General features: G+C 44.4%; 1 protein-coding gene across 2 annotated transcripts in view; it reads left to right on the top strand.

The window, feature by feature from the left end:
• The window catches only part of LOC137885429 (nucleosome-remodeling factor subunit BPTF-like), a 41,882-nt gene that overhangs the window by 8,150 nt on the left and 6,547 nt on the right, over nucleotides 1–27,185 (top strand). The window contains exons 4-34 of one of the 2 annotated variants that reach the window (XM_068727703.1): nucleotides 158–326; nucleotides 2,027–2,239; nucleotides 2,935–3,144; nucleotides 4,058–4,246; nucleotides 4,478–4,650; nucleotides 5,001–5,177; nucleotides 5,460–5,641; nucleotides 5,816–5,947; nucleotides 6,677–6,806; nucleotides 7,561–7,696; nucleotides 8,121–8,423; nucleotides 8,629–10,720; nucleotides 12,444–12,568; nucleotides 13,081–13,209; nucleotides 13,368–13,518; nucleotides 14,069–14,108; nucleotides 14,194–14,419; nucleotides 14,722–14,871; nucleotides 17,951–18,081; nucleotides 18,452–18,566; nucleotides 18,750–18,967; nucleotides 19,277–19,517; nucleotides 19,696–19,964; nucleotides 20,151–20,264; nucleotides 20,453–20,614; nucleotides 21,154–21,236; nucleotides 23,438–23,663; nucleotides 23,923–24,248; nucleotides 25,281–25,454; nucleotides 25,953–26,145; nucleotides 26,835–26,919. In XM_068727703.1, the coding sequence (XP_068583804.1) occupies nucleotides 158–326; nucleotides 2,027–2,239; nucleotides 2,935–3,144; nucleotides 4,058–4,246; nucleotides 4,478–4,650; nucleotides 5,001–5,177; nucleotides 5,460–5,641; nucleotides 5,816–5,947; nucleotides 6,677–6,806; nucleotides 7,561–7,696; nucleotides 8,121–8,423; nucleotides 8,629–10,720; nucleotides 12,444–12,568; nucleotides 13,081–13,209; nucleotides 13,368–13,518; nucleotides 14,069–14,108; nucleotides 14,194–14,419; nucleotides 14,722–14,871; nucleotides 17,951–18,081; nucleotides 18,452–18,566; nucleotides 18,750–18,967; nucleotides 19,277–19,517; nucleotides 19,696–19,964; nucleotides 20,151–20,264; nucleotides 20,453–20,614; nucleotides 21,154–21,236; nucleotides 23,438–23,663; nucleotides 23,923–24,248; nucleotides 25,281–25,454; nucleotides 25,953–26,145; nucleotides 26,835–26,919 (7,264 nt within the window). Of the gene's footprint in view, nucleotides 1–157; nucleotides 327–2,026; nucleotides 2,240–2,934; nucleotides 3,145–4,057; nucleotides 4,247–4,477; nucleotides 4,651–5,000; nucleotides 5,178–5,459; nucleotides 5,642–5,815; nucleotides 5,948–6,676; nucleotides 6,807–7,560; nucleotides 7,697–8,120; nucleotides 8,424–8,628; nucleotides 10,721–12,443; nucleotides 12,569–13,056; nucleotides 13,210–13,367; nucleotides 13,519–14,068; nucleotides 14,109–14,193; nucleotides 14,420–14,721; nucleotides 14,872–17,950; nucleotides 18,082–18,451; nucleotides 18,567–18,749; nucleotides 18,968–19,276; nucleotides 19,518–19,695; nucleotides 19,965–20,150; nucleotides 20,265–20,452; nucleotides 20,615–21,153; nucleotides 21,237–23,437; nucleotides 23,664–23,922; nucleotides 24,249–25,280; nucleotides 25,455–25,952; nucleotides 26,146–26,834; nucleotides 26,920–27,185 lie in introns of both variants that reach the window. The other variant, XM_068727702.1, reaches the window with a different exon arrangement.

Below are 27,185 nucleotides of genomic sequence, written 5' to 3'. Positions count from 1 at the left end.
GTTTTGAAAGACTCTTGTTACTCTTCTTAGTGTCTTTCTTACTCTAGCTATGTGTCCTACTCTTTCTTTTAATGGACAAAATACGTCCCAACATTCCCTGTTTTTTGTGCTGCTGTGAGCCAATCTTGTATTGCACTTATTGAACTCCCCCCCCCAGGTCCAGCTAGCCGAGCTCATAGAGTGTTTGGATAAGGAGTACTGGGAGGCCGACCTGTATGCGGCGCTTGATGAGATAAGGGACGAGGTGCACGCGCATATGGACATCACTGAGGACCTAACCAACAAGGCCCGTGGCAGCAACAAGTGTTTCCTCACTGCCGCTAATGGTGAGGAGTTCTTCACTCTTTCTCAGTTTAAAGAAACCAATTTTCAGAGGATTTGAGCTGCAAAGTTTAATCATCGAATCAGTGGAAGAAGGATCTCTTTTAAAGTATTTTCTTTCTTCCTTTCCTGTCTCTGTCTTCCCACTCCTCTGCCTGCTTTTCCCCCCCAATACTCATGAATGCCACCCAGTCATAGATGGCTGGGCCGTAGGAATCAACCCAGCTATTATGTAACCTTACTCTGGTCCCAGTTTGGCCAGTGTCCAGCACTCGAGCTCCCCTTCAGTCGCTCCTCTGTTCCTTGCTTCAGACAGGGTGTCCACCAAATCCATGTGTTCTGTTTTTGTTTAGTTTTGCCTGCTTTGTCGGGGGGAAGTGATGCACTCGTGAGCACGTCGTGTTTATAGCATTCAGTCTGCTGTGCCGTTAACCTTCATCCCAAATAAAGGGTTGAAACCTAGCGCCACACTTTAAATGGTGCTGCTGTATGTAGTGTTTACGTTTGATGCAACACACGCACACTGTTAAGTTAAAGGTCATCAATTTCTGCAGACTAACATAAATGCTGTATGTCTGTATGAATACATTTGTCTGACTTTATCAAACTGACAGCAACAGCTTCATCCCAGTGTTTTCTGTTGTATTTTTTCAAGGAATGCAAGGATGCACACTTGATACTTGACACAGGGGATTGATTGGTCAGGATTTAGGAGTGCCCAACAGAAAGGTTCTTGGAAAAAACAATTAATGTCAAAGTTTCTCTTTTTTTTTTAATCTTGGTTCCTTTATGCTGCCCTGCACAGTGCAGATGGAAGCTTTTCATTGCTCAGCTTATGTTAAATCAGTAATGGTGTGACCGATGAGTCATGCTCTGCTGAAGGACTTTACAGTCTTCCGTTGTGTATCAATGACCCGTCGTGCTTATCTCTCAATATGCGACTATCACTGCTGCTACATGTGTTAACGCTGTGATTGTTCTGAAACGCAGCATGATGCCGTTGTGTTCTTTGACCACACACAGGAATCCAACTTTACTGTGGTGTTTTACTGCATGTGTGGCTGTTGATTGCTCCATGTCAACATCAAAAAAGGATTTACACATTTTAAAACGTTTTGCATTAAATCATGTAATGTGAATACTGTACACGGTCTGTTGCCGCTACCATTTGTGAATTATAAATGAGGAAGGTTATTCTGTTACTTTCCCTAGTTTGGGGTTTTAATATTAAATTCAAGCACATCATTTGATGTTGTTATTATTATTATTATTATTATTATTATTATTATTATTATTGTTTTATTTGTTTAGCACTTTTTAAGCTTGGATCACATAGACAACGTATCAAAAAAAACAAGAAACAAACGCACGTAAAAATAAAAACTCAAGAACAGCTAAATACAAGCACACGATGAAAGACCGTATAAAAGCTGGCTTTTAATGTGTATTTTGTGATTTACTCACAAGTGTTGAATAACAACAAATTAAATTTTTTCTATGTTTAGTTCCATAAATGGTGTTCTCAGTATCTTCTGAAACGGCGCCTTTTTAGACACGCAGTACAAGATCTCAATGGATTATTTTGTCTACTTTTCTCTGCGCTGTTGTTGATCACATCACTGATTGTGATTTCATGATAATCACACGCTATCTATTTTCACATCCTTTTCATTTCTGTCGCCGTTTGTTTGCTTCTGTCATCCAGAGGAGATCCTGGAGCGGCTGCGGGCTAAGAAGGAGGAGGAGCTGGAGGAGGTGAAGAGACGGGCTGCCGAGGAGGCGCTGAAAGCGCGGCTGGAGAAAGAGAAGGAAGATGAAGAGGCCAAGTTGAGGGACGAGGGGCAACAGGAGGGCAAGGTCAAAGATGTGACGGAAGAGGAGAAGACTAAAGAAGAGGCCACGGAGGAGAAAATGGATGGTGAGGGTATTTATGTTGGTATTCTGACAAACACGATTTTAATATGTAGCCCACAGTCATAATAATAGTAGCATAAAAACATAGTGTGGTCTGGCCTGAAACGCTGTTTCTCTGGGTCTCAGTACCGCCACTCCATTCTGAAGAAAAGGACGTCATCACAACGGTGAAATTAGTGATTGATGTTAACAATCAGTCCTGTTGTTATTTGTCTCTTAGACCAATTAGAAATGCTGTGCTCTTTTTCAAGACAAGCGACAAGTTTGGCACTCGTAAAGCACACGGTTTAATTTATATCTGTGTCTTGCTGGATATGTATTATACAGTGCAATAAAGAGGCATCTATACAGAGCGATGAAACATTTACTGCATGTGCAGCAGAACAACACATGTCTTTGGCCTTGAGAGCATAATGAATATAAATGTCTATGTATTCCCATAAATCCGTGATTGCATTCATCTAGAAAATCTAAAGGTAGTAAAAGTTTAAAGGTAATATAATGTAGCTCTGCCAAAAAAAATTCCAAATTTAGCTGATTCTTTTTTCTTTTTTTTTTAATTGATGATGGATGATTTTAGGATTTGACCACATCTGTCTCCCCCAACCGTCACTGCTTCTCTCCGTTGTCTCCAAGTTTTTGTATGCATTCTCCCATAATATCCGCAATATTTACAACATTGCTGCTGTCCACCTGTAGTTATTGAAGCTCCACCCACTGGCCAAGATGGCAGTAGTGGCAGTAGCATCTCAGACGGACCTACACTTCCGGCAACCTCTGCCCCAACACAAACCCTCCCCACCACCGTGAGCTATGGCCTGGCCTCGGAGGCTCCAAAGCCCTCGGCCGCCGCAGAAGCGGCTCTGATAGCGGGATGTTCCCATGTGAAGGTCTCTAACAACACCGAAGGTATACGAGGACATGTCGGGGGGGCTTTTTGGGGGGGATTTGCTTTACCGTCGCACTCTGCAACTTCACAGGATTGTGTGATGAATCTCATAGCAGTGAATTGTTTGTTAGCGCCAGTGCTTTGGCCTTCCTCCTGACCGTTTCGCAGCCTGCTGCTTTGCATGTGGCTCTCATTCCATCTGCTGGCTTTTGTGTTCAATCGTCCAATTTTTCTTTCTTGAAACCTGGCGTCGGCCCTGGAACACCTCCAGCCATTTTGCACTTGAACTCTTAAAACCTCATGCTCTCTTTTTCTCAGCAGAGATGTCGATTGCATCGATTGATTTGCGATCAGATGGCGTTGTCACCGCACTCGGCATGACCAGAACCGAGCATCGGTCAACTGGGGCCAGCATTTACATTGCCTGGCATAATCTTTTTTTCTTTGCTGTTGCTTGTTAACGTCTGATTTAAATGGCTCTCTGTTTAGGTAGTGCCTTTGTTGAAAAACTGCACATATTCATCCTTAATAATTCCAGAGGTTCACCATTCATTGCCGCAGTGTAGTTGTGTAAGCTTTGCTGGAGCCTTGCCTTGCCTGGACTGGTCGCCCGATGCTTTCAAGCGCCCCATCCCTCCATTTGTGCTGTTGTTTGGTGCATGCGTTACCCGTGACTTATCAGTAGAGGGAGGTATAGCCTTAACTATTGCTGATTTATCACAAGAAACTGTCTACCTTCATTAAGACTAAGCTTCTACTTGATCATCCTTTGACAGCTTTAATACAACAGTCTTGTTTTTCTAGATCAGTACTTTGCCGGAACAATTAAAACGAAACCTGAAAGATGTCTCGGATGAAGAACAACACAATCTGGACAAGCTGATCTTGTTTATGTAACGGTCAATCCTCCTTTTTGATTTTCTACCTGTGTAGCAGAAAACCCGTCATCAGATTCTGTCCCTGTCAGTGGAGATGGCATCCCCAGCCTGAGCCAACCATCCCAGACCAGCGAGGAGAACAGTAACTGCAGCATGGGAGCCAAGGCCCCTCCCCGAGGACCTGAACCTCCAGACCTGGCTGACAAGTCCTCCCAGTCATCCCTGGCCAGCCTGGATGACACAGGTCTGACAAAACATTACCTCATAATTACATCTTGTTTTTGTTTTCTAATTTCTGTTGGACTGTTGAAAACTGTACTTGGGTATGTCGAGCAAACGATATCTTGATCTTAATGAGACTTCTTGATGAAATAAAGATTATGTCAAATTAACTTTTCAAGCCTAAACTGATGCCAGAAAAAACCCTTTCAAATAGACTTTACAACATGCCCTTTTTCTGGCATTGGGTTTCCAGGAGACGGTAAAGACTCGGCCAACGGCGAGGGGGGTCCCGGCAGTAAGAGGTCTGCAGCCACTCGCATGGTGACCCGGCTGAGGAACCCAGAGAGTAAGCTCAGCCAGATGAAGAACCAACAGGTGGCTGCTGCTGTTCACGAAGCCAACAGGGGCTTCAAGGAGGGCAAAGAGGTGAGGAGAGTCATGAACGGTTATGCTTTTGCTCTTTTAGACAATATGTAAAAAAATTAAAAAACCTGCGTAGTGTCAAACTCACAGGTGCACAGGCCAGTGTATGTTTGTAGGTAAGGTTAAAGGCCTCGGAGGAAGAACTGGAGATTTAGCTGACAATATTTTAAACATTGTCCCGAGCTAACGTGTTGCCTAATAAAACACTCTACCACAGCTCATTTCAAGGCTGCAACGTCACTGTCTGTATTGAGGATGCTCATTTTATGCAAACAACAAAATAGATGGGAATATGAACTTCATTGTCATAAGGCAATCTTTAAATGTATCTGAATGACTCATGTCTTTTACAGGTACTAATAGTAAATGCACAAGGTGATGTCACCCGGGTCAGCACGCGGGGCAAGGACGTGGTGATGAAGGGGACACTCAGCCAGTACTTCAAGCTTGGACAGGAGGGAAAGTACCGCGTCTATCACAACCAGTACAGTTCCAATACTGTGGCCCTCAACAAACACCAGCACAGAGAGGCAAGTAGCACGACAACTTGTTGCTTTTGCCATTTGACAAAAGAGCTGCAGGGTTGCTCAGTGGATTCAAGCCCCTTCTGGGTTTTTTTTAATTTCTACGCATGTTTGCAAGGGTTTCCCCCGCTCTTATAAGGACATCAAAGTCATATGGATTTGCGATAATAATAATTGTTAAAGACAGTTATAAATCGATATTGAACGGGGCTCTGATATGTCCCCGATCTTTCAGATGCTCTCACTTAATCCCTGACTGAAACCTACTTTATTTGTTCTTTTCATCAGGACCACGACAAGAGGCGGCATCTCTCCCACAAGTTCTGCATGACACCAGCAGGAGAGTTTAAGTGGAATGGGTCCATCCATGGCTCCAAGCTGCTGACCATCTCCACCCTGAGAATCACCATCATCCAGCTGGAGAACAACGTTCCTTCACCGTTCATGCACCCTAACTGGGCCTCACACAGGTACTGATTCAGGCACTGTGATGTTGGTTCTCTGATTAAACCGTCTTATGTGTAGATATGAAAAAAAAGTCAGAATTAAAGCACTTTTACAAAAGTAAAAGCACACCATGACCTGAAAACTTAATGTAGCCTAAAAGTGAAAACAAAAATTATGTTTATTTGCTTGTTTTGTAGGACCAATTGGATCAAAGCAGTTCAGATGTGCAGTAAAGCCAGAGAGTTTGCGCTGGCCCTGGCCATCCTGGAGTGTGCCATCAAACCTGTGGCCATGCTGCCTCTCTGGAAGGACTCACTGGGCCATACCAGGTAATACTGTGTGTTTGTTTGTGTACTGTACATACAGTGTACACACTACACATATTCATAAATCTGTGCTTTTGTTCTGTGATATAATACCTCAAACACACATAAACAAAATAATAGTTTTAGTTCCATCCACAAATTCATTTTAAATGCGAGACGTTCAAACACATCAAAACAAGATAACTACTCAAACAAGCGTTCACCGTGTACACGGGGGTTGTGTGGTAAGTTCAGCAGATCAGATCAAAAGGCCCACCCTAGCTGTGAGGCATAATATTTAGACTGCAAGTCCACTACCAGTGCCACCCACCTCAGCCTCTACTACCGCTTTAACACCACAACGCCCCTTTAAAGAGGCGATTGTCCAAGATTTCACAAGGTTAGGATCAGAGTGTGTGTATGTGTGAGACTGAACTGTGAGCAAAGTAATTGAGAGAGAGACAGAGACGTGTGTGTGTGTGTTTAATTTCTGTTCCAAGAGCAACTATTATTATTACTAACTAAGAAGCTTTCCCATTGTTTACTCACACTTAATAATAAGATAAATTATTATTAACATATGATGTGTTTCCAAATGGCTGAAGAGATGGGCTGAAATGTTGAAAATAGAATACACAAGATATGTGTGGCTGTCCTGAAGTGACAGAGTCTTTGTGGAAGGAGAGCCAATTGCATATACAATTTAAGAGCAGCAGGCTATACTGTATGACAATTTACAAAAAACGTTTTCAGGTTGAACCGCATGACATCCATGGAGCGTGAGGAGAAGGAGAAAGTGAAGAAGAGGGAGAAGAAGCTGGAGGATGAGGAGACAATGCAACAGGCCACCTGGGTCAAGTACACCTTTCCAATTAAACACCAGGTAGGTCGAATCCAAACCTGGCTCAAGATGAATGGATTATGTCAAATGTTAGATATTGTCATTAATGCACACAAGGAACACCCTCTTGCACTTGTGTATACATACTAAAGATTGAGATTGGACCGCCATCACTGTGCATGGATACTTATTAGTGGCCACAGTCATTTGATTGCCGACTGCATGCCTGACATTTTTACTTGTCATTACAACCTTGGTTTATGCACAACACAAATCCACTCATCATGTAAATGAGCATCGAAAAGCACACAACACACCGACACATGCTGATCAGTGACAAGAGGCTTGATAAGATAAGATACCTCCACCCTAACTATTCTACTTCTGTTGATTATGCAACCACAACGTGAAACTATATTGACAATGGCAATACTATTTCAGTCTGGTCTACCTCAAGATTTAGACTTTGCTGCCTGGAAAACTGAGGCATTGCTTTGGGGAAAAGTGTGTGTGTGTGTGTGTGTGTGTGTGTGTGTGTGTGTGTGTGTGAGAGAGAGACCATCAAGGGCTCTTTGATGCAGCAAGTTGAGTTATTATGCGAGTCATTTCCAGCAGCAATTAGTGATCAGTGGGTGAATAACCTCTGAACTTTTAATCTCTCTTTATGCCTTTGCTCTCCCCATTCTTTTCTGTTTCCCTTAAATCACTTTTCTCTGTGTGAACCTTTCATCTTTTCTTTTTTTTCCTTATCTTTCGTTTTACTCATTCCTCTTCTACTTTCTGGTCTTATTTGAAGGTGTGGAAGCAGAAAGGAGAGGAGTATCGCGTTACAGGCTATGGGGGCTGGAGTTGGATCAGTAGGACTTATGTGCAGCGGTTTCTCCCCAGGCTTCCCGGCAACACCAACGCCAACTACCGCAAAGAACTGGAAGGTCTGGAGCGGGAGACTTTTTGGGGCCTAAAATGTGTTTTTGTATAATTTAAAGTCTCCTTGACTCTTCGAGTGAATTAGTCTCTCACTCAGTAATCTCAACGATGTCACTGTGTGTGTGTGTGTGTGTGTGTGTGTGTGTGTGTGTGTGTGTGTGTGTGTGTGTGTGTGTAGGTTTTCATTCTGTAAATTAGGCATGTCTTTTGATGTGTCTGTGGATGTCATTGAGTTAATCAAAAACCTCCTAAATAGTTTAGATTCTTGTATATTCATACAGATGTTCTTGTTTATCCTTTTACCTTTGCCTGCTACCAACTATTTCAAATGCCCAGCAAAGCTGCAGATTAACAGCAGTGTCCAAAACAAACATTTTTGTAATAGAAGTCTTATTTATTTTTCTAATTAAGTCGTTGTGTTTTCCAAAGATGCTAAACTTGGCAAGAAATGTACCCTGTTGGATTTGAGTCGACGTCCCAGTGTGGCTGCACCAGAAGCTCAGGGAGCTGCTGTCTTAAGCAGTGAGGCGAAAGATCAAGAATCCTCCAACCTCTCCAAGCCTGCACCAGATCCTCCTATGTCTGTGGAGGATTTGGAGTCTAATGAGAGGATGGAAGAGGAAAAGAAAGAAGGGGTCGATGAAAAGGAAAAGTCTGAGGAATTGTCAGCAGATGAATCGCCTGCAGGGATGGAGGTGGACCCCGCAGACTCACGATCAGATGAAGAGCAAAGTATGACAGAGTGCCACTTAGTGTCTAATCACACTGTATTCAATTGCATGTGGCTCATGACTTGTGCTTTATTTTAAATTTAAACAACTTTTATAATTACAACATTTACTTTAGTATTGTGTGTCCTTCCCAAGCGTTTTCAACTTGATTGTAAGGAGAATTGTATATAAATGCAGATTAAAGTCTGAATTAATTTTCTCCCCAGGGTCCAGTATTCAGGAGGAAAAGGCCTCCATAAAGGAGGAGCCTACGGAGAGCCCTACACGACCCTTTAACTACGATGTAGTGGATGTCAGCAAGGGCTTCCTCACCCGCATTGCCTACAAGAAGAAGGTCAAGTCCTCCAAGCTGGACTGCCTGCTGGAGCGACGAGTGAAGCAGCACGTTATTGAGGAGAGGCAGAGGCAGCAGGTGTCTGCCCCCAACTGTCAGACTCCCGCACCAGTTTCGGCCATTTCCAACCCTGCTCTGAGCACTCCTGTCCGGCCGCGGTCACCACTCAAGCCCCATACTCTCGCCCAGACACAGCTTGCACTGGGCAAAGCTGTGAAAGTGGAGGAGAAATCTTCCACAACACAAACTCCATCGGCAGGAAAACTCGGAGGAGGAAAGGTCGAAGGGGAGAGTCAGGCTGAACTCTCTAAAACTACAGATGAGACTGTCACTCCTCCTCTTCCTTCTCCCGTTCCAGACTCCACACCCAAAGACAGTTGCAGTACAGGTACACAAAACCAAACCGCCTCCATACCTCAGGTATTGGAGGCAGACTTAGTGGAAAGGACTATGGGGCCAAAAGAAACTGATCAGATCAAAAGAGTCTGTTCAGGGCAAGAGGGTGTCACACTGCCTGATGTACATGAAGCAACAGCAGGGGGGATACATAGCTCTTTAGAGCGACAAACAGCCAGTGTACCATCAGATGTTACCAAGGCTGCACATATTGAAAACACAGGGTCTGACGTACCCAACTTGAAATCAGACTCTCTAAGAACATCCTGTGTTCTGGACCAGATAAGCAGTCAAAACACATCTCCTTCTAAAGGTGTTCAGCAAAACCCAGAAAATGTAAGTTCAGCGCATTCAGGTACAGAGGAAAATGGCACGGGGCTAGAGGAGAACCAAGAAAATGTACATGGCGTTGGACAAGGTAGACCCGAAGGCAATAGCGCTCCCAAGCCAGTTTCTCCTCTCCCTCAGGTAAATGGTAATGATGGCTTGGGGAGTGAAAGCATGTTGAGTAACTCTGTAAAGAGCTCAAATAATGGTGTGCTTACCAGTAGTCCACAGTCCAAGGTGAACAGCATAGGTAATAGCGAAGAACAAGGGCTGGTTGTCAAGGACAGCACACAGCTAAAGCCTTTAGTGAACGGAGATTTGGCCCCTCTCAAGGATTGTACAGAGGTTGGGGGTAAGGAACCGAGCCTAGCTTCTAAGGTAGAGGTAGACGGCAAGACGCAGATGTCAGACCAGGACTACAAACCTCCACTGAAGATGACGAGGCTGGAGAACAACATAGATGCACTTGGAGCGAATACTCAAAGCACTCTGCAGCACAGCAGCACATCCCCATTTCAGCCCAAACCCAGTCCCGCGGTGAAGATCATCAGAATGGCTCCGTCTCCTATACCTTCAGCGGAAGAGTCCAGTCTGAGCGACGACTTCGCAGAGGAGAATAGTAACAGCGGGACGACAGAACCACTCAAGACCATCATCACCCAGGTAACCACAACCTCCACAACCACCACAACCGTAGTTTCCACGGAGATGAAGATGGCTAAGGTGCCGTTGAATGCGTCCGGAGTGATTACGAAGCCCGTGGCATCGACGACGGAGAACAGTGCGGTGTCCACCCTTACCACCATGACCAAAACCACTGTGACCAAAATCTGTTCACCCGGGCACGATGGTCAGTCGGAGGACAGCCAGAGTGAGATAGTGACACAGGAACAGAAGACGGCGCTCTGCATCAGTAAGGCAACAAGGGACACCAGGGGTAAAACCTCATTGACGTCCGTCGCTGTGAGCCTCGAGGACTCCTCGTCGACAAAGGGCCGCGTCCGCCTCCTCAAGTTCTCCCGCACCAAGAAGACGCGCTCGGACACCGCGCTTCCTTCCTACCGCAAGTTTGTCACCAAGAGCAAGCGCAAGAGTATCTTTGTACTGCCACACGCCGACTTGAAGGTGCTGGCGAGGCGAGGCGGATTCCGCGAGGTGTCCATATTTAGCTACAACGCCAAGCCAGCGCTGGATATCTGGCCGTATCCTTCACCCAGGCCCACGTTTGGCATCACCTGGAGGTAAGCACGTTCATCAACCACCTAAACAGCAAGCATTATTGAAACCAGAGGAAACCAATGCTTAACATAGACAACTTGGATCTCGTACATTTAGACAAACACAACTTTATTCTAAATGACTGAAATTCCAAGACAGAAAGCCCAATTATAATAAACTGAATATATAAGTTTTAGTCAGTCAGGCATGATTTGTATCTACTGACTCCCCAAAAAATATTCATTATAAACTTTCCAAGGACAACACTCTAAATTTACTTTTAATTAAAGAATATTCCTAGACTAGAATTCAGTTATTCCCTTATTCTATAAATGTCAACTTCAGAGTAAAATATTTCAAAATGAAACTCGATCAGAAGACACTCCTTGTGTTTTCTATTTAAAAGGTCTTGAAGAGGGGTTTTTTTTCTGCCATGTTTTAATATATATATGTGTGTGTTCACTGTCACATTACAGTGAATGTTAAGTCTGGATATCATGAAATGGAAACCACAAACTGGTAGGAAGTATGTGAGCAGGACTATCCACACTTACGTATATTTTCACTTTACATTTTTCTTATTGATATCCTTCACCCTGACGTGGATATTTAATGACAAAACAAAGCCAGTGTAGCTTTGTGCTCTAGTTCTACACACAGATGCTTCATTTGAAATGTTTTTAAAAGCACACACTTCTATTTGTGATGTTTCCACGAGACAACAGAAGGAATACGGCTGCTAGTATGTCCCTTCTGCATCCACTTTAAACCCTCTCCTGGTTTTGTCAAAGTGCCCTGTCCTGTTGATCTGTTGCTCATCGTGTCTCCCTCCCTGTCTGCTGTTCGTGGCTTTGGCCCTGAGGGATGTTGTGGCTCCGAGCCTGGTGTCACACAGGTTTCAACTGGACCTCAGAGATCTGAAGCAGTCATGAATCACCAGGCCGACAAGTGTCGGGATGTTCATTTTGTGCAGTGACCCAGCCCTGCAACCCAGGGATGTTTTCCCCGCGGGTGGCTTCACACGGGAAAGGGAATATCTACCAAACCCCAAACACACACAGCCCTGTGGAGATGTTTTTGTAGATGTGCAAGATGTTTTAAACAATTGCCAAGTTCTTTTTCGGAGACGCAGTCACGGCCATAATGATGCATGGATGGAATATTTCTACTGTCAGAACAGTCTGTTACACCCAAAAGTGTTTATTAAATTAAAAAGGACCTTGTGAAATATGCACAGGCTTCCACTTTAAACTTTGTGAGTTCAAAATGTTGTTTTATTTGCTTTTGTAGTTGAAGATAATATCTAGCCCTCAACCAAATTAGTGTATAAAATGATTGGTTAAATATGTCTTCGAAGCGGTCATGAGGGGACAGCAACACCACCAAAAACCTCAGTCCGCCTCTTCCTGTCCCATGATCGTGCTCCAATGTGTTTTCTGTAACACTGAGGGAGTCACTGGCGGCCAGTCGCCTGGCACTCATGAATTGTATGACAGCAGGGTGGGAGACGCCAAAAACCCTTCAGCTCATAACTGTAGAACCGCTACTCTTTGTGTTTTTAAAATTCAACTTTTCAGAAAAATGTACACAACAGACATTTCCATTTTCCAGGTGTTTCTTTCAGTATAGCAGTTTGCCATTTTATGTGCAGGTGAAAAGCTATAAACGACACACAATACTTGGACAAATGTTTACACGCTCCGATAAATATGTGACCGGTACTTGAACCTCTGGGTTGTGTTTCAGGTATCGCCTGCAAACGGTGAAGTCTTTGGCTGGTGTGAGCCTGATGCTGAGGCTCCTGTGGGCCTGTCTGAGATGGGACGACATGGCCGTCAAACCATCCGCTGCTGTCGGCACCACGCGGACAGGTAGAACCCCCCCCCCCACACACACACACACACACACACACACACACACACACACACTCTCCCACTCTCCCAAACCATCCAACCGCCTCCAAACACAGATGTCCTTCACCCTGAAAGGATGGTGTTGTTTGATAGAAGATGCAGAAGTGCCCTGATCTGATTTCCTGAATGAATGTTCTGCTTTATTTGTGCCCATATTCCTACCTATATTGTTGATAGATGCAGCTGATGTTTCCACAAATATGGATCAACTCCAAATTAGTGTTAAAAAAAACTGTAGCATTTCTGTGGTTCAATAACTCAATAGTGTTTTCCTGTATTTACCCGGGCCGTCCCTCCTTACCCCCATGTTGGCCTCGAGAAAGATGCAAACATGGTTGTCTGAAAAAGACACAGTCCACAGTCTCATGTAGGCGTCGCTGTGTTTATGTTGGAGCGCTTCTCCTCCATCTTCTCGGGCTCTCCTCTTCATCACCATACCAACCCAGCCCTATCCCCACTCATTGCCACAGAGACATCGGACACTGAAATCACCACCACAGAGATCATCAAGCGACGCGACGTGGGACCCTATGGCATTCGCTCAGAGTACTGCATCCGCAAAATCATCTGCCCCCTGGGAGTGCCTGAGACTCCTAAAGGTTAGAGCCACTGAAGAAAAAACACGATTTATTAGTTTAAGTGGAAGAGAAAAAAAAGGATGAATCATTTGTGTCTATTTCTATCAATCAGTTGTGTTGCTCCTTTTTTTAAAACTAGACAATAACACTGATCTGGTATTGTTCCACCACCATCCCAGAAACCCACACCCCTCAGAGGAAGGGGCTGCGCTCCAGTGCCTTGCGCCCCAAGAAGCCTGAGCCCGCCAAGCAGACGGGCCCAGTGGTGATCGAGACCTGGGTGGCTGAGGAGGAGCTGGACCTCTGGGAGATCAGAGCCTTCTCAGAAAGGTCAGAGGGTCAAGCATGCCATGCCTACGTTTCAAAACATGTCAAACTGGAGAGTCCGATATTATTCAGGATGGTGATTTTACTGTTTCAGCAGCCAAGTCCAAGTATTCGATCCCCGCCTCAGCTAGTCCATGCGATGTGTCCTTGGGCAAGACACTTAACCCTAAGTTGCTCCCGCAGCTGTGTTTACAGTGTGTGAGTGTTGCATGAATGTTATAGTCCTGATGGGCAGGTGGCACCTTGCATGCTAGCCCTTGCCATCAGTGTATGAATGGGTGTGAATGGGTGAATGAACATGTAGTGTTAAAGCGCTTTGAGTGGTCGTAGGACTAGAACAGCTCTAAACCATTTACCTCCCAATCACATTCAGGCTCATTAGAATGTGTTTTTTTGATTAAAGCATGAAACATGTTCTAGTAGAAACCCAAAATACAAGTATGAACCTGAAAATACGCATAATATGTCTCCTTCAAATTTCTTCAGTCTAACTCTTAGTTTTTCACAAATGTTTGCTCTGTCTTAAGCTTGAGGTTATTTTTTTCTTTCACAGGGTGGAGAAAGAGAAAGCTCAGGCAGCAGAGCAGGCCAAGGTGAGTGTGGTTCAGTTCAGTAGTCTTTCCACTCAATGTTCTGTCATGGGTTCCTATGTTAATGTCCCGACTGACTGTTTCGCAGAAACGTCTGGAGCAGAAAACGGGCACAGTCACAGCGACCCCAGCAGGGACTCCCGTAACGCCTATCGCCACGCCCAAAGTCATCGTCGGCTCGCTGTCAGGCCAGGGCACCCCCACCACCAAGGTGGTACTGTCCACCAAGATGGGCACCCCCGTCACATTCCAGCAGAACAAAAACTTCCAGCAGTCGTTCGCCACTTGGGTCAAGCAGGGTCAAAGCACACAAGGTACTTTGCAGAGGAGCGTAACTAATAGCCAGTTAGCTGTACTTTCGTCTGGGGGAGCTGCAGAGAAGTACAGTGTACTCTTTGTTCTTACATAAATTAAGTCAAAACAAATCATTTTATGTGTGTTCACAAGAGAGACACCATTCAACCTATAAAATCTGTAATTGCTTTACCAGACATTGTTCTGTTATGTGCTCATACTAGGTATTTGTAACTGCAGCTGTGCTAGTTTAGACACAAAAATAGTGATATTATTGGATTTACATTATTTGTTGTGATGTTTTGTTTGTTTGCTTTATTAGGAGTGGGCACGGAGACCACCGTGGCCACGTCTGGTGGGCACACCTTCCAGATCACGGGGACCTCAGTGGGTGGAAAGGTAGTGACCACCAAGCTGCCGCTGCCCGCCAACAGCAAGATCGTCACAGTCAACGTACCGACTTCACAAGGAGGTACGCTAGGTTTTAATAAGTCACACAGGCAGACGGTTACATTTATTCGGTGTAGACGTTTCTTCTTTCCATCCGCCACCATTTCAGGATGCGTGTATGTTTGTGTTTTCATTGCTTCACCTCGGACCCACAACTGAGACATTTCAAATTAGATTTGGCTCATTAATTGGACGCCATTGTAAGCAATTTAGTGTGCCAACCACGCACGCAGCGCTCTAGAGCGACTGAGTCTGTCTTCACTCATTTTAAATGTTGTTGGTGCCAGCTACCGCAGGCCCAAATATTTTGAAATCTACAAATTAGACATTTCTCTGTCCTTGATTGCCACTGTCAGTAAGCCAAGTACACACGTATACTGTTTTTTTTTTTTTTTTTAAAGGCCCACAACTTGGAACTATAAGTGTTCAACTCTATTAAACACACTGGCCCCTTGCCTCTCTGAATCAGTCACACAGCTGTCACAGTTAGTTTTACCATGGTGCTAATGCAGACATGTTATTCTTTACATGCTTGAAATTTAGCCTGGTTCCAAAATCTCCAAATTTATTTACAAAGCTCTCATAGTAGTGTTTTTAGACGCAGCAGGCATGTGTTTTAAACTAAAACCAAGTAAATAAACTGCTGGTATTGGCACAGCAGCCGCTGCCTTACTGAACAACGTGATGTCAATTATTGCAGACCGTTTAAAGCCACCTTCCCGACGTGCAATGTTAGCTATACTAGTAAGAATTAGCTAACTTGTATCGCTCCAAAAGCCTTGATTTGTGTATTAAAATCACTCAAACTTACCTTATGTGTATGTATTGTATCTTGTAACCTTTTTCGCTTCTCTAGACTTTGCAGGTCTAATGAGTGCAACGTTTGTTAGCTAAAGAAACAGATATTTATCTCGGGAGTTGGTGGAGAACAAAAAGGACAATTGGACTGTAAATTAATACAAAGTTGGTGGATGCTTGATCTTTAAGTGAGCTTTTTGTTCCATCTGTTTCCATTTGAACAAATGTAAAAAGGGCTAACATTTCAGTAGCAGTCAGCCGCTCACTGTGTATTGTGCTGCTGTGGCAGCCTGGTCTCCATCAACTCTGTTGTGGTGCCCACTATGAGCCAGCATCATGAGTCAGCTGCTTAGTTTGGTGTGGTACATCATGTCTGGCTGTGTCCCGTCGGCATGGTAATCTAATAGAAAGCTGTTATTTTGGTTGGATGGTTTTTGGGATGGTGGACTTGTGTAGTCTGAGGTTCTAAATCCAGACTTCGGATTCAGTATTGTACCACCTTAAGTTAGGTGTTTTTCAACGTTTTGAAATGTCAATATTGACACCGCGGGTGAGGCGATGGTGTGTAGGGAGCACCAGCTGGCCCGTCTGTGGTCCTGTCAAATTATTGGATGATGGATGTTGCTCAACACTCAGCTGTTGAGCTTTCATGTGGGTTATATAGGTCAGATTTAGCTTTCACAAAATCAGTTACCTGACTACATGCTGTATACATTAGATGTCTTGTGTGTGCGCCATTTCAAGCTGAAAATATGCTTCAGTGAAAAACACAAAAACATTGGATAAGAAAAGGTTAGTATGGAGACTAAATACCTTTCTAAACTGTATCAACGTTTATATAGATCACATTTTTACTGTTTTAAACATGATGCAATGATGATGCCACTAGAACTGGCATCATAATATGCAGTAAATGCATCATTTAATACAGACTTGCTGAAGTAAAACCTTGTATTCACCAGATAAAGAGAATGATATTCACCAATGATACAAAGAAAGTGATTTTTCTTACCTTTTTGAAGTCCTCATGAAGGAGAAACTAAGTTCAGGTGGAGTGTAACCATTTAATGGACATGTGTATTTATCCAGCATGACTGTTGGGCGCCCTGTTTGTTTTGGAAGGGCTTAAGGAAGTTAGGCAGGAAAACAAGTTTACCCTGAGGTCTGCGTCCCAGACAGGTAGCCCTCTATAGCGGGATTCCATTTTTCTTTTTTTTTTTCCCCCTTCGTCTTTTTGAATGAAAGTGTACCTCTCAACTCCGGAGTCCCAACTCCCCGACCTCTCCAAACAGCCAGTCCATAGAAAAGCATGTTTGATGTGTGTGACCAGAGCAGCTACTCCCCTGGTCTTACGACCGGCTCTACGGCCCCTGTTTGAAGAGGGAAACCCTTGATGTATAGGTTTACCTGCTCGGTTGCGGTTGAAAAACCGCAGCAAGAAGGCAGCGGCAGCAGAGGAAAAGAGAGCGACACTCTTATGGTTTCCATTTCTGCCATCAGCTTCACGTGAGCTCATTAAGGCACAGAGAGCCCGGCGAACAAATATGAAACGCTCCCTTTGTCAGATTGAAGTTTAAAAAAAAAAAGTAGGATCTCAATTCATGCATAATTTATGAGGGGACTCAGGTATGTTGGGGGAAGCCCAACTAAGCTTTCAGCCTTTGAAGATTTTGTTTACCTGCTCCACTAATATTTACCATTGCTGTGATCAAACGCTGGCCATCAAGCAAGGAGAGAAGCCCACAAATAATGTATTGAGTTGCATCAATGCAGGACTTCTGCACAACTGCTCACTTGTGACGCGGAAAGCATGTAGCCACTGCTTCACACCGGTAATTGTATTGGGAATGTTTGAGCATTTTGAAATGTGTTGGTGGATGTGTTTGATGTTGTAAAAGGCAGGTATTTGTCAAATAAATATATATATATATATATATATATATATATATATATATATATATATATATATATATATATATATATATATATATATAATCTATAAAAATATAAGGATACAATTAAAATGTGATCTTCACACCACAAGTCTCAACCCTGTTCTCGCAGAATTGCTCTGTTACTTACAATGTCATGCTTCTCCATGCCATTTGTGTCATCACTTAAAGTATCTCCTTGTCCCGCTCGTCTTTCCCCCCCGTTATGTTTTTGTCTCGACTGACGGTTAGTATTGACGAGCCACTTCCTGGGAGACCTCGTCTTCGCCCGACCCCTCTCCTCGGGCCTCTCTCTTCTCGTTCTTCTCATTTGTTCACTCGGGTATCTTTCTGTGTCTCTTTTCTTTGAAGGTGTGGTGCAGCAGAAAGTGTTGGGTATCATCCCCTCCAGCACAGCGGGCGGTGCCCAGACCTACACCACATTCCAGCCCCGCACCACCACGCTCAACATCAGGCCCAATACCCCAGGCTCCCAGCAGCAGGTACATCTCCCTTCTCCCTGCTCTGAAGTACCCATTCAGATGTTTTAACTTAATCATCATTGTGATCACAACTCTACATTTTCTGCTGTGCTTCCTCGCTTCCATCGCCTTCTTTGTTTTGTTTGCATTGTATTTTCTACTATATTTGCTAAAAGCCTGTCTCATTACTTATTTAGTTGCCTGTGCTGTTGGTTCTTTTTTTAAAGAAGTTATCTTTCTCTGTGCATTATTTTATATTCTAGAATATAATCTGCTCCAGACATGCTCTTTTGTACCTCACCTTGATTTTTGACCTCTTTAGGAAGACAGTATAGGAAGAAAATGCTGCCTTTGAAACTATTAATAAGTCTTCATGTAATTATCCTCCTAGGTTCTGGCAGCTGGTGGTCAGATCCGTCCAGGAATGACGGTGATCCGAACACCGATCCAGCAGACGGGACCAATGGGAAAGACGATACTCCGCACACCCCTTGTGGTCCAGCAAGGTAATGTACTTTTCATGGGAGTTTGAATACTTTTCAGATGGACAAATAGCAAGATCACAGCAAACTGGCAGCACATTTAGAAACAAGCTAAAATGTAACTGTTGCATGCCCTCTCTGTAACTCTTCTCTGCATATGTGAAAGTCCATTTAAACTTACCACTGTTATACACCTTTCTCTTCTAGGCCAGGGTGGACAACAGGTAGTGACGCAGATCATTCGTGGCCAGGCAGTTTCCACGGCATTATCTGGTGCCAGCCCCGTCGCCACGGTCACTGGCCAGGGGGCGTCCGGCGCCACCGCATCAGGACAAGCAGCAGGCCAAACACCTCCCGGCACCCCACGGGCGCAGGGGCAAGGCCAGGTTAAACTCACGCTGGCACAGCTCACTCAGCTAACACAGGTTAGTGAGGGTCGTCCTGTGTCACCCTGACCCTTTGACATTAACACCTATCGAATAGCAATACATTTTGATTGGAAATATAAAGGACAACATGGAGTACATCCGCTATATACACTCCTCGGGACAGTCATGGTAGTGAACGATAAATATATTACATTGGTCTGTACACCTTATTTGTGACACTGTGCTCAATCCTCAAATATAAAAATGGGATACATCCACAATTTTTCACCAAAGATGAATTTATTTTGGATTAGACTGGACCGTAGGTCGTGATTCACCTTCCCCTCTCTTCTCTGCCTCTCGTAGAAGCAGCAGGCTGGCTCAGGTGTGGATCGGCAGGCTGGTGTCGGCGGTACCCAACAGGCTCTGACGGTGATGGTTCAAGGCCAGGGCCAGACCACCGGTCAGCTCCAGGTCATACCTCACGGGGTCACCGTGATCCCAGGACCCGGTCAGCAGCTCATGCAGGCAGCGCTGCCTAACGGCCAGGTGCAGCGCTTCCTCTTCACTCCCTTGGCCTCAGCTGCCACACCCACATCAAGCACAGGTATGATGAGAAACGAGGCATGGATCACTCAACAGATATTCATTTTAGGCACTTTTGATATAATTGTGAAAAAATAGATAATGAATTTGATGCGTTCTTGCTGGGTGATTTGCAGTGAATGAGGGTGACATTTTTTGATGATGCTCCTCTATAACCCTTTTTCTCTCTCACACTCCAGCCACCGCAGTGCCCACCTCCACCAAAACCCCAGCACAGCCCGCTCAGCAGGCTGCCGCCCCCGTCCAAGCAGGGGCAACCCCCTTGGCCACCACCAGCACCCCTTCATCGGCCACCCCACAGGGCCAGTTACCCCCTCAGACGCAGGCCCACATGCCCATCCAGTCTCCCACCTCGCTGCAGGTGAAAACGCAGGGAGGAACCGCCCAGCTGCAGCTGCAGCAGACGCCTCAGCTCATCAGCATGTCTGGACTGCAGCAGCAGGTACAGGTAGGATTAGCAAAGACACGCTGTGATCGGTAATGTAACGTTAGCCATAACCTCGCTGCACTTACCGAAACGGCTGTAGTTAAGATTGTGTACACGGTGTCCAGCAGTAGGAGACTTTACTGTCCACAACCCTGGTTTTCTTTTCAGCTTTGTTAAATTTGTGTATCCTCTGTGTTGTGACTGCAGGTGTTGGCGCAGCTGCAGGCCCAGCAGGGTGGAGGCTCTCTGCCACAGCACATCAAACTGCAGCTTCCTATCCAGATACAACAGACTGGGACCACCTCAGCTCAGGGAGGACAGGTAGCGCAACAAGCCAGCTGAACCAGACCCCAACTTATATTATCTTCATAGGACCACGCTAAGGGGTTTGGGGTTCCTAATAAAATTAGTGGAAAACAAATCAGAGAATTTAGACATTTTCTGTATACCGCTTCACACATTTAAACTGCTTAAATTCTATACCTTATTGCTCTATGCTGTCTGCACAGATTGGGAACGTAGTGACCATCCAGGCAGCTTCTGTCCAGGAGCAGCTGCAGAGGATCCAGCAGCTCAGAGAACAGCAGCAGCAGAAGAAGAGACAAGCCGCAGAGGCCAAGAGAGAGCAAGCCCTCAACGCAGCCAGCCAGAGCGACATCATTCAGAAACAGGTGTGTGTCTGTCTGTCTGTCTGTCTGTCTGTCTGTCTGTGTCTGTGTCTGTGTTCGGGCACCCATCATAGTCAAGTCATCCATCTCAGTCCAAGGCACGCTGTCTCCCTGCTATCAGTACATAAACAGTCACCAACCTCCAACCCTCCTCTAAGGCTGGGTCTATTTTTACAGTTTCAGCCCAGTCTTTGTTTGTTGGGCTTAATACTGCCACTACTTCTGCGTGTTTTTTTTCCTGTCTCTTGTGTTTTTGACATTCTATCTTTCCAAGTCACATTTAATAATAATCCATTTCTGCAGATATTTGTAGTACACACTTCACATCACTACAGTTACAACGGGTTTTCATAAAGTCCAAATGAATGTTTTTGTTTTATTTGTGTTTTTTTTCACCCCACACATTGGTTTAAATGTTATTCGACTGTTGTTGTTTTTTTTTATTGTTCTCGCTGTAGATGTTTCCTCTCAAACTGTAAATATCTTCTCTGTTGGTAATAATGTAGTTTTGTTCTGACATCCTCCTGCGTCGTGTGTTTCAGGTGGTGATGAAACAAAACGCTGTGATCGAGCATCTGAAGCAGAAGAAGACCATGACGCCTGTAGAGAGAGAGGAGAATCAGAGGTTTGTGTGCAGTTTGTCACCAATCACAGCGAATCACAGGAAGCATGTGCACCATAGAAATGGAAACAATGGCAGCACAGACATCATGTTGATTACCTGTGGTACAGTTCTTTGAATTCTTACGTGTCCCGTGTTGTTATCATATGGATCTCACTCAGCCAGTCTGTCCACCATCACATCCTCTCTCCATTTCGCTGTTGTTCAAACACCATGTTGGGAGGTACTACACAGCGTGAGAACTTTTGGGTGTGTAACCACCAACAGCTGCGTGTACTCACTGTGACCCGACAAGAGAGAACACAAAGACAAACCCATGTATAAATGAGAGAAGTTGCACAATAACATCACACACGGCCCTTCCAACCCTGCACCAGTTTGTTGGGATATAGAGAGTTTACACTTCTCTATATAAAAACTGAATCAGCTTTGCAACGTTTGACAAAATAATCAAGATAAAATAATAATAATAAATGTTTTTCTTTGCAGCTTCCCTCTCAGTACACACTGTCAGAAAATGGGCAAAAAGGTAGAAGAAGAACAAACAGTTTTGAATACCAAGACTACTGTAAAAATCAAACCAGAATCTATAAAATATAAGTCAAAGTAGAAGAATATTTAGAAAGTCTTCCCTCCTGTTTTATACGCTGTAGATAGATTATACTCTGACCTACAGTTGACTCTGACAACCAGGTGTTTATGTCCACAGACGGTGTGTCAACACTGTACCCATTCACACACACCTGAAATACCAACCCCAGACTACCGTGACATCACTACAGCAGCGCTGTCTGTTGTCTGTCTCTCTGCTTATTTTTATTTCCATTTCGTCATGTCGTCCTTTTCTCTCGCTTTTCCTTCAAAACAGGGTTCTGTTAGTAATAACTGTGTGTCCAGTTTCATCAGTATCCACCACTTTCATGCTACATTGGCAGTGTGTACTTCAGTGCTCGCGCTGTAGGAACCCTGGCCCGTCTTTGACCTCAGCTGTAAATGTGTTTGTCCGTTATTCACACAAACGTGCGCTGAGCGCGGCGCCGTGTCGCTAAACGCGGAGCAACAATTTTCGATCTTAGTTGTGAATGTTGGCGAACATGAGTGAACATACTCAGGACACAGAGCCATGAATTATCTTGATTTACTGTCATACTGATATTCAATTTATTTAGTTTTTATAGTATCGCTTAATGTTTCTTGTACTTCCTTTTGATTTGCAGGAAGTAAATCACCAAACGGTATAGGATCCTACTCATGAGCCTGAATCCCCGTGTGCATTTTGTTTTGCTTGAATTTTCTTCCTCTCCTTCCGATGTTTACAAGAGCAGCGTGGTTTCCCAGTCGTCATATTTCTGTCCGTCTCTCACCATACCCCTCTTTCAACCCTCAGCTCCTCTCCCATGCTACTGAAGCACAGAGTCTCATACAAATAAATACTCAACAACCAAATACCCCTCTAACATCTGTAAGACACGACTACTCTGACTGCTGGTTCTCACAGGGATGACGACACAGCAGCACCTCTTTTAGGAAGTCAATTATAAAAGACTAAATAAAAGAATTATTTGATGTGGCACAGCAGAGGAAGGAAAGATTTAGAGCCGGATAGGGATGGGATACAAGGAAAGTCCAGAACCTTGGGAGTTTGTAGTTGCACAGTTTACACAACTGAGCCACTAGAAAACCTCAAGGACTTGTGTTGAGAGAAATACTTTCTTTGTTCATTGACACGCACTGCCATTTCTTGCGCATGGAAAGTTAGATGTTCACATTTTTTAAGTAGCGAATCGCCGTGCAGGTTGTTCTCTCTAAAACATTGAAGCGTTGTTTGGATTAAAAAAAATCCACTGGTATGTCAGAGGGATAGCTTTCTTCCTCTGTGACTTCAACTGTACTGACTTTCTGAATTCAAGATTCAGATGTGATAATCCTGTCCTCCATGCTCTTTTCACTTTCTCTCTCAGCAGGACTGTTGTGTGTATTTTATGCCTTTTAGAAAATACCCTGAATGGGATACAGCTCTTTTTCACATGGCCAATCCTTAAGCTGTGTTTTAGGCGAGACTTGACATTTTTCTACTGTATCCATCCTCACAATAAACCACTCCACTGTTCTATACAAAGTGCATTTATGATCCTCTAACTTTTAAAAAGTCAGGAGGATATAAGTCGGTAATGAATTCCTTTCTTCTGTCTGTGTCTGTCCAGGATGATCGTATGCAACCAGGTGATGAAGTACATCCTGGACCGGATAGACAAGGATGAGAGGCAGGCTGCCAAGAGGAGGAAGAAGGAAGAGGTGGTGGAGGCAAAGAGGAGGTTGGCCAACGCCAGCAAGCTCTCCTCGCTCCTTTATCGTCACAAAGAAAGTCTCAAGATGGAGATCCTGAAGAAGCGGGCGCTTCTCGACAAGGAGCTGCAGCTAGAGGCCCAGGTATGAAGGCAGGCAGGGGGAACAAAATAGCTGAAAGATTTGGAAGAAATCTGGGTCCATTCAAATATTATCCAATGTATACATTGTCAAAACCATGAGGCACATAAAACGTAAGCACGAAGTTTAAAATGCAACATAAAGAGGTGCGAGAAATGGCATTAGAGAAAACACCTTTATTTCTTTGAAACATTGTAAATCATGAATAACCAAATCCAAGCACCCATTTTAACCCCGTCTGTCTTGACATTACGCTCCTCAGGAGGAGCTCAAGAAAGACCTGCTGCGGATGCGGAGAGAGAAGGAGAGGGCTCAGGCTGCAGCCCAGCAGGCAGCTCAGGCCGCCGCCGCCGCCGCCGCCCACAACCAGCAGCAACATACTCTGGCACACAAGCATGGCATCACCCCTCCACACCACCTCACCACGAGCGCCGCCTCCGCACACAAGAGGAAACGGGAGGAGGAGCGGGAGACTGCTACGTCGGCCAAGTCCAAGAAGAAGAAGATGATCTCGACGACGAGCACCAAGGAGAGCAAAAAAGAGATCAAGCTCTACTGCGTCTGCAAGACGCCCTACGACGAGACCAAGTATGACAATGACCTCGAATTTAAATACTGTATTACCCAGGCACGGTAGTAGTAGGCAAAGCGAAACTCAACTTTAAAAATTCCCTAAAAAGACAACAACATACTGGCCCGATTGACCGGTGAAACTTTTCAATCACCTCTTGTAGGAACTCAGTCAGAAAATCAACTTGCCTTTCATCTGCAGAAATATAGTTTCAGTTTTGGTTCCTGCCTCACAAAAAGTCTCAGCTTCTGAGGTTTTTTTTTTTGTTTTGTTTGAAGCTGGTGTTTAAACGTCACTTATACAGCCAAATTAACCCAAAACTTCACCCTGTTTGCTAATTGTATCAATGTGGTGATGTACTAACGCGGAAAAAAACAACCCCCCAAAAAACAGCAAACTTCTCCATTTTGCCTATTGGTTATCCGCCAATACCGAGTCCTGATCCGATAAATCTCTTTACTGAGATAGTACAGCAGCACAGTGCCCACTTCAAGTACATTAAAGTTATTAAAAACACTCCATGTACATGCTTGTCAGTTGAATAGCTCTGCATTGCTTTAACAAAGGAATTTCCTGCATCCAAGCTGTTCGTCAATGTTTTTTTTAATTTTATTTTATTATTAACAAAAAATTACAAAGTTAAAAATAACAAACCCTCCCTGTAGTCTTGGCCTTGTACCTCTCTCCAGTGTCCTCCAGTGTTTGTTGCTTCATTGCAGCCTTTTCCTGAGTTACCTCAATGAACTGTGTTCCGTTAAGTGTTTATTTTCATCGTCTGCACACCTTTTGTGTAGATTACGTCAATAAATGACTCTTATTGGCTTTTTACGATCAGTTAAACGCCTCGACCCCGATACTTTGTCTTTGAGATCCGATCAGGACATCCGTATTCTTTTAATGCATTATCTAGTTTGCCTAATCTACACGGTTGTTTGGATGTGGTGGAGACGTACACATAAAAAAGCTGTGCTATCTATTGGATGATGATTTTAAACTGAAGTTTACTGTAAGTGTTGGTCACTTTTGTATCCTTTTTTCCCCCTCTAAAGGTTCTACATTGGCTGTGACCTCTGTACCAACTGGTATCATGGAGACTGTGTGGGTATTACAGAGAAGGAGGCCAAGAAGATGGATGACTACATCTGTGTGGAGTGCAAACGGGGCCAAGAGGGCAGCACAGAGGAGCTGTACTGCATCTGTCAGACGCCGTACGACGAGTCCCAGTAAGTGTGTGTGTGTGACTGTCTGTCTGTCCCTCCCTCCCTCACTCTCTCACTCTCTCCCTCACTCCCTCACTCTGCTTCTGTTGGCAAACCGGGCTTCAAACAATCATCGCTGTGGGATTATAGTCAATACTGTCAGCTCTACAATGATGAATATGTGAAATCTCAAAAGTAAGGCTTGATTCAAACGAAAACAAAAGAATCCAGATAATGACGTCAAACTCGTGTCCAGCTGAAGTCATATTTAAGAGCTATGTAGATGCTTTGGTGTTGCATAAGTAGAATAAACTGCCCTGCATTTGTTTGAGATGACTGAAGCTCCTGTGCATTATCACACTCGTCCCATTCTTGCTCACCCAAGAAAGTTGACTCCCCTAACTGCATCTTCCAGTCATCTCTCCACTCTTGATCGGTTGATAATGGTTTATTTATAAATCACATCGATAGACAGTGCAAAGGGCCCGACATCACAAGTAACAGTTCCTCTTGCTTTCACAGGTTCTACATCGGCTGTGACCGCTGTCAGAACTGGTACCACGGTCGCTGTGTGGGCATCCTGCAGAGCGAGGCCAACCACATCGACGAATACGTGTGTCCACAGTGTCAGTCGACGGAGGACGCCATGACGGTCTTCACGCCGCTCACCGACAAGGACTACGAGGGCCTGCGGAGAATCCTGCGGTCCTTACAGGTAAACAGCTGCACAAACACATGTGTACACACATCAAATACATTTAGTTAATAAGTCCTTTGTCTGCTCTGGTACCTTTTTTTTGTTTTACACTGGTCACCCTACAAATACAGTAAAAATTGAATCTGCAGACCAAATCGGTGGGTGAACTGAATTACATTCACTGTACAAGTAAATGGACACTCAGCAGTAAGCTGTAGCAGTAGTTTAATTGCAAGCGATAGACCGAACACTAACACAGCTCCTTGTGGCCCCGCTACAGTGTAAGAGCAGCAAACAAAAGTCCTCTATGTCCGTCTTATCTGATGGGTTCGGCTCTGCAGAGCGCTACTTGGACAGCTGCCTGGCCTCAGCTTTTTTTTTTTTTTTTTCCAGCTTCCCTTTCTTTTCTCTTCCTCCTCTCTCCAGCGGTCTCTCTCTGTGTGTGTGTGTGTGTGTGTGTGTGTGTGTGTGTGTGTGTGTGTGTGTGTGTGTGTGTGTGTGTGTGTGTGTGTGTGTGTGTGTGTGTGTGTGTGTGTGTGTGTGTGTGTGTGAGAGAAATAGATAGAAGTGTGGAAGAAAGTAAGAGGGAACATCTGTGTTGACCCACCTGCCTCCACTGTCATTTTCATGGAGCCGTTTGTTTTTCTTCATTGGTTTCAGCTTTCTCATGTGTCTTGTCTTTCTCTGCGTCTCTCCCTCCTCTGCAGGCGCATAAAATGGCATGGCCGTTCCTGGAGCCGGTGGACACGAACGACGCCCCGGACTACTACAGGGTTATCAAGGAACCAATGGGTGAGTGGAGGAGATGTGTAAAAGCACACAAACACAATAGTGAATACTGACAATAAGGTTTGTAATTGAATGTTTCCCTGCTGCTGCACTCAGACAATTAGCAGCTCTAATTACTCTATCTACTCACTTTTCTGCATTCCTTCACTGACTGTGTTATCGCTGACCTGCTCAGAAAGCCTTTGTTTCCCATTAATAGCCTTTTGGAATAGAATTCAAAATCTAGAAATGAAATACAAATCAGAAGTATCATACAAACGTTGCATGTT

Source organism: Cebidichthys violaceus, unplaced genomic scaffold, assembly GCF_023349555.1.
Source record: "Cebidichthys violaceus isolate CVI_PGR_0920_01 unplaced genomic scaffold, fCebVio1.0.p SCAF_4, whole genome shotgun sequence".
In the NCBI taxonomy this organism is placed as follows: domain Eukaryota; kingdom Metazoa; phylum Chordata; class Actinopteri; order Perciformes; family Stichaeidae; genus Cebidichthys; species Cebidichthys violaceus.
This window is presented reverse-complemented; position numbering and strand designations above follow the sequence as displayed.